Here is a 6,000-nt window from a genome sequence, read left to right on the forward strand (position 1 = left end):
TTTACTTTATTTACCCTGAATAATTTTTCTTTCTGTGTTTTCAACTCCCCTGGTAATAAAACGAATCAATAGTTACCAGAGTGACTGCAGGCAGCTCAAGAGTGGAAATATGACAGGTTAAGCTGTCCTTTGACATGCCAGGGCATAGGACTTTAAATGGGAATACTAGGAATGTGGGTTGGGTTTGAGGTTTTTTTTTTAACTTTTTTCTAGGTTTCAGAACATTTTGGGAGGGAGGGAAGGAAGAACAGAAAAACACAATTGCTAAACAAACATTGTAAAGACTACTTGATTTTTATTTAAAAATTTACAGGCATTTACAATGTTGCTGTGTTGCCAAATAGTTTGCTGGGTACAAGTTTGGTTGCTCATGTGCAAGTGTTTGAATAATGTTCTGTTCATGATGAAGGGGAAATTTTTTTATATAAAGTACTTGTTTTATAAATAAAAGAAAATGAAGGATGTAATTAAATATGTGGTTTGGAAAAAAAAATCCTAATATATTACAAATGGATCTGGTAATGATATATAGTTGTCTTATTTGAAATAGTAAATGAAAATTCTAGCTAATTTAATGATTGTAAAACAGTAAATATGTTCTTGTAGTTTTGTATAATTAATTAGTTGGGATCTTTACTGACCAGTTTTAATTGTGCAGAAGATGGTATACTAATCCATAACAGCTAAGATCATTTATATTCTTGCACATCTATTAAAGACTTTAATGAAAAAGTTAATAGACTGTTATTATTTATCAGTTAACTGAGCTATGTCCACCTTGCACTTCTTAGAGACCCTCTTGTAAATTAAATCCATAGGTTTCTCCCTGCATTTTGATACTTTATTCCATGTTTATTCTGTGTCTTTGGATCATACAGGAACTGTATGTTTCTGAGGCCCAGGGCAGAGGTTTGCTGAGGTAGAAATCCATTCAGATCCTGAAGTTTGTTCACCTGAGCTGTGCTCTCCACTGTATGTGAAGGCAGCCGTGATCAGAACAGCTGACACAGGCACACTTCTAGCATGCCTGCACACAGCCCTTGGACAAGAAACCAGTTTGAACTGTGAGGCTGTGACTGGAGATGTGGGGTACTGCCTGATGAGGTTACCCTGCTCAGTAAACAATTAACTCTGCTTGGGGGAAATGACAAACCTACTGTAGTTCATTTCATCCCTTCTCTTTGTTGTTACTAAACTATCACTAAAATGACAAAAAATGACATTCATGGAAAAGGTTGCTTTTTGCAAGCTTACAAAATGTTTACTTGCTGCTATTAAGATGTTACCAAATAGATGAGTCTTCTGAATACCTTGTAGCCAACACAAACTCTCAGGTGTTCTTCATTCTCAAACACTGATGGTTTCTAAGGGGTAGGGCTGGAGCTGATACAGAAAGCAGCTGTTTTGGCTGACTGACTGTATTAAATCTTGTGAAACTGTCAGGAGAAATGCTGGAGCCTGGTTAGTTGAGACTAGTCATGTTATCAAGTGGATACTGACTTAGCTGAATTCATAACCTTGCTTTTTAGGCTTCTATGTTCCTTCTGAAAGATAAAAAAACCCTACATCCTTTATTTAGTCTGGGTTGTGTTTTCTTTCAACATAAGATACACTCACAAAATCAATCATCTGAGTTTTTACTTAGCATTTTCCATGATTTTAATATCTAAGCTTGAATGACTTTTTAATTAAGCTTATTTTCACAGATTACTTATTTAGGGAAAAAAGTCATTAAACTTTGGGATGAGATGAAATAATAGTTATCTTTTGTTCAGCTGCTTTATTCTGTGCTTACAGATTCAAAACAACTATGCTGCATCCGGCAAAGCAAGTTCTGCAGTGATTTACAATAGTGCGTTTTTTCAGAAGTACCCGATTCCGGAGTGCCAAGAGTGATTTCCCTGGGAGTCTCCGGGACAGCCTATAGCACTGTTTCCAGCACTAGAACTATTTTACATGCATTTGAGAGGATTTAAAATACAGACCCCAAACAGGCAGGTGGCACTTGGCTTTCTGTTGAGTTATTGGTTTGTGATCCTTAGCGAGTTTGAGACAAGGATGTGCTTCCTCAACACGTTTTTCCTTTGAGAAAGGCTCATCCTTGGCCTTGTTCCTTCGCTCTTCATTCTCCTGGATTTACCACATGACATCATCTGCACTTTCAGACAAGCATCTGGCAAGATGGCCATCAATATCCAATTGTGACAGTCTGCAAATACAGAGAATTTGTACATACATGGTTTAGAAACCTCATAACCACAGACCTCACACTTAGCTGTCTTTTTGAACCAGTATAATCTAGTAATCATGAACTGCTAAACTGAATTAGAAGCAGGTAATTTTGGCATTTAAACAGTATAGCAGAAGTTTTGTCTGTTTTCCTTATTTTGTGTATAGAGAGAGCATCAAGAACCATTTTGGGGTTTGTATACTGTGAAGTTATTAAAATATATATACTTACGTTCCACTAAAATGAATCAGACACATTGGACAACTGTCAAGAGTTGGCGATCCTTCACTCTGATTTTCAGTCTTCTCCGTGCTGCTTCCAGTTCCAGGTATGCTGGCAAGAGGAGGCTTTTCCTCTGCAGGGATGTGTCTGGCACTCCCCTGATGTGTTTGTATTTGAAGCTCTTTCCCACCATTTTCTTTTCTGTTTTCCCTGCTGTTCTGGGCAGTCTTTCTGCAGTGCTGTGGGACGCTAAAGGCTTCTGCAGAGCTTTGCAACAGTGTCCTGTGTTGAGTGAGTTGATGTGATTTGGGACTTAAAGGTATTTTGAAACTGGATGTGTCTTCCCCAACCCTATTTCTGGCTCCATCTGTAATACTTAGGCAGCATGTTTTTTCAGCTGTAGAAGGTAAACTTTTCAGTTTATCTGCTTGGCCCCGTTCTTCATGTAACTGGTCGATCTGGCTCTGTGTTAGCTGATGGGAATTAAGATCCTTTGGTTTTAGACATTTTTCTTTGCAAAAAGATGGGAATGATACCCACTGAAAGTCTTTCATTCCAGTTGTAAAGACTTCTTGGTTTTGTAGACTCTCTTCCGCAGAACTCTATAACACACACACGGAGTCTTTAAACAAATGCAGCTCAGACAATACATAAAACCCAGGCTGAACATACTGCAAACACTGAGAGGGCTAAACTACACTGAAGAAAAGAACATTTTGTTTACATCCATCTCCAGTGCTTCTATAGCAATCAAGAACTTCCTGGAATTTATGCAGTAGGTGTCTTCCCTTAACACTTCTAAATTGATACAACAGGGTACTCTTTTAGTATGTCCCAGGGAGACTAAGGATGAAAACAATGACCTACTGCTGTCTGGGGGAAAAAAAGTAAAAAAAAAAAAACCTGCTTTAGGAGGACTGTGTTTTTTGTTATGATATTGCCTAACACTATCAGAACAATGTAATGGTTGTTACTGTGTATTAACCTCTCTGTTACAGTTTGCCTTTTCCAGTTTTACTCCATGAGGGAAACTTTAGCACATACAAGCACTCAGTATGCTTACAAAAGTTACCTCTTTTCAGCAAAGTCTTCTGATGAATTTGCCATATGGAGGAAAAAAAAAAGAGCCCCTAGTAAGTTTTACTTACACTATGTGTACCACAATGCCATCATACCACTCTGTGTAGAGACTAAAGAGCTGAAAACCAACATCTATTTAAATGTATTTCAGATCATTTCATCATCATTCAGACTGTCACTGTTTTAAGGAGTACACAAAGTGTGCAGCACACTACCTTTCCAAAGAACTCTGGAAAACTGGGCACTGTTTCCCCATTTGCACACTGTAAGTCTTGACCAGTGTCTTTCAGTAACAAAATCCATGTTTTTTCATACTCGTTTAAGTTGTCGTCTTCAAACCAGGAAGATCTGTCAGTCAAAGTCCTGTAAAGAGAGAGACAGTCCAACAGTTAGAGGGTGGGAGAAGAAAGAAAATACTCTGCATTGCTATTAGTTTGCCTCTTAATTAACTTGATTTACCCCTCCTGTAACACTGATGTTTAAAAAAAATGTAGCTATCCTTAGCTGTGATTTATCAAAGCAGAAGTTTTAAAATTATAAAACTTCCAGCAGCTGACACTGCATCAAACTCTTTCAGCCCAACTCAGTGGCTAACTGTGATGACCTCTTTCCTTTTCTAACAGCTAAGCACAGGTTAGGGATTTTGTGATTGAAAATGCGTGTAACTTTTCCATTTGTACAACATAAAACTCCACTCTTACCTATTTTCTCTTGATCAAGTAGCATTATAAGTGCTAAACCAAGAATAATATTTGACAACTTTGTCAAATCACAAAGAGGGATGTAAAAAGCATTTGTCAGTAGGTGCAGATTTTTGAGTTTAAAAGAGAGGCAAGATGGCCTGTGGAGGAAAAAACGATTTAGTTGTTTATACTACTGTTTGTTTACCAAGGGAACCTCCATCTAGTCTACAGCAAGATTCTTCTAGAACACAAAACATTAATCAGCCCATAAACTAATTTTTACAGTCTACCCTGACTTATGTAACGTGTACAGCTATCAAAAAAAAAATCCAATTTTTTAAAAGAACATCTAAAAGCCTTGCTTTGTCCTTGTAACAAGTGAGAGGTAGGCATTTATTAGTGCCTTCACTTCCCAGTGAAACAGTCACATGTAGCCACTGTTTCTTCAAATACTGAACCTCACACCCACTGAGCACAGAAGTCACTGCGCTGAGGATGGGATGGCAATTGCTTTGGTTCCCGTGTATGCCTGGCTGTTCCTGTGCTGCCATTTGAAATGACTGATCTAAACAACTTGATCTAATCCATCCCAGGAAGGCATGAGGAAGGTTCAACTATAAAATAAGCAGTAAAAGGTTTTCATACTAGTAATGCTGTATAAAAGTATATACTAAAAATGCTAGTAATTGTATAAAGGCAATTTCAAGAGAAGGATGGATTGTTAGTGTCAGAATACTATTTCCAGCGTTCCCATTTCTTACTGATGCATTTTCTTGGGTCACTGTGCAGGAACGACACTGTACTGAGACGAAACTAGAGACAAATCTTACAAGAGGAGACGGGTGGGCCTTTGCAGCCTGTTTTTGGCAGGGACACGGCTGGCGACGCGCTTGCTCATCCCAGCAGGCTGAAACAAGAACCCAGCCGCTCGCCACCTCTTCCCCTCGCCTTTCTTCGACCCTCCCTTACTCGAGGGCTGGAGAAAACTAGTCTCCTGCGAGCCCGATTTGGAAGAAAGAAAACTTAATTTTCGTCCGTCGCTATTTCTCGTGGGCCGGCGCCGTTCTGTGCCAAAGCGCAGCGTGGCTGCCGCTTTCTCCGCGGCCGCAGGCGCTGTGCGTGAAGCAGCCTGTGACACGAGGCGCGGCTGCGGGACGCCTCGGGCGCGTTTGGAGCCGCAGCCGCTCCCCTGGCTCGGAGGCCGGCGGGGCGCGGGGCCGCCCCTTCTGCGAGGGGCCCGGCGGGCGGCGGCTACTCCCGCCGCTCCGAGGGAGCCGTTCCCCGACCCGGCCCGGACTCACTGGCGCCGCCGGGGGGACCCCCGGCCCGGGCTGGGCTCCCGGCCGCGGGCTGCCGGCGCTCTGCGGGGTTTGAGGCGCAGCTTGGCGGCTCCTTCCTCAGACATGGCTGCGGCGCGGCCTCCTCCGCGCGCCTGCGCGGGAGCGGCGCCACCTCCGAGCCCGCACGGCTCCTCCTCCCGCCGCCGCCTCCTCTTCCTCCTCCCGGCTGGCGCCGCCGGTTCCCGCTCCACCCCCGGAGCCGCCCTGAGTGAGCAGCGCCCGGGCAGGCGGCCGGAGGGGCCTCCCGCCCTTGTGTGTCGGCGCCGAGCTCGAGGCGCCGGTGGTGCCCTCAGCCCCGTGGTGCTTGCCTGCCGCTCGGTGTTGCCTTCGCTCCTTGAACTCTCCGTGTTTGTAGCGGGTCGGTGTGTGCGGGACGCGGAGCGGCCGTCGCGGCGGCGCAGCGCGCCCCGTGTGCGCAGGGCGGAACGTTCTGGCGCCTCAGAGA

General features: G+C 43.4%; 1 protein-coding gene across 1 annotated transcript; it reads right to left on the reverse strand.

The window, feature by feature from the left end:
- Nucleotides 1-2,010: 2,010 nt before the first annotated feature.
- FAAP20 (FA core complex associated protein 20) lies at nt 2,011-5,620 on the reverse strand. The gene is made up of 4 exons (XM_086625729.1): nt 5,517-5,620; nt 3,748-3,895; nt 2,462-3,054; nt 2,011-2,209 (listed from the first exon to the last, which is right to left on the reverse strand). Exons 1-4 carry the CDS (start codon nt 5,618-5,620, stop codon nt 2,137-2,139), a joined length of 918 nt encoding a protein of 305 aa, XP_086481855.1. The 3' UTR covers nt 2,011-2,136.
- Nucleotides 5,621-6,000: the final 380 nt, after the last annotated feature.

The sequence above is a fragment of the Tauraco erythrolophus genome, chromosome 23 (assembly GCF_009769465.1).
Source record: "Tauraco erythrolophus isolate bTauEry1 chromosome 23, bTauEry1.pri, whole genome shotgun sequence".
In the NCBI taxonomy this organism is placed as follows: domain Eukaryota; kingdom Metazoa; phylum Chordata; class Aves; order Musophagiformes; family Musophagidae; genus Tauraco; species Tauraco erythrolophus.

Excerpts from the sequence above, each read along its gene's own strand:
- FAAP20 (XM_086625729.1), bottom strand. The coding sequence starts at position 5,620 with ATGTCTGAGGAAGGAGCCGCCAAGCTGCGCCTCAAACCCCGCAGAGCG. Across the intron at positions 3,055-3,747 it reads TTCCAGAGTTCTTTGGAAAG|AGTTCTGCGGAAGAGAGTCT; the intron begins GTAGTGTGCTGC and ends TGTGTGTTATAG. Across the intron at positions 2,210-2,461 it reads CTGATTCATTTTAGTGGAAC|ACTGTCACAATTGGATATTG; the intron begins GTAAGTATATAT and ends CTGTATTTGCAG.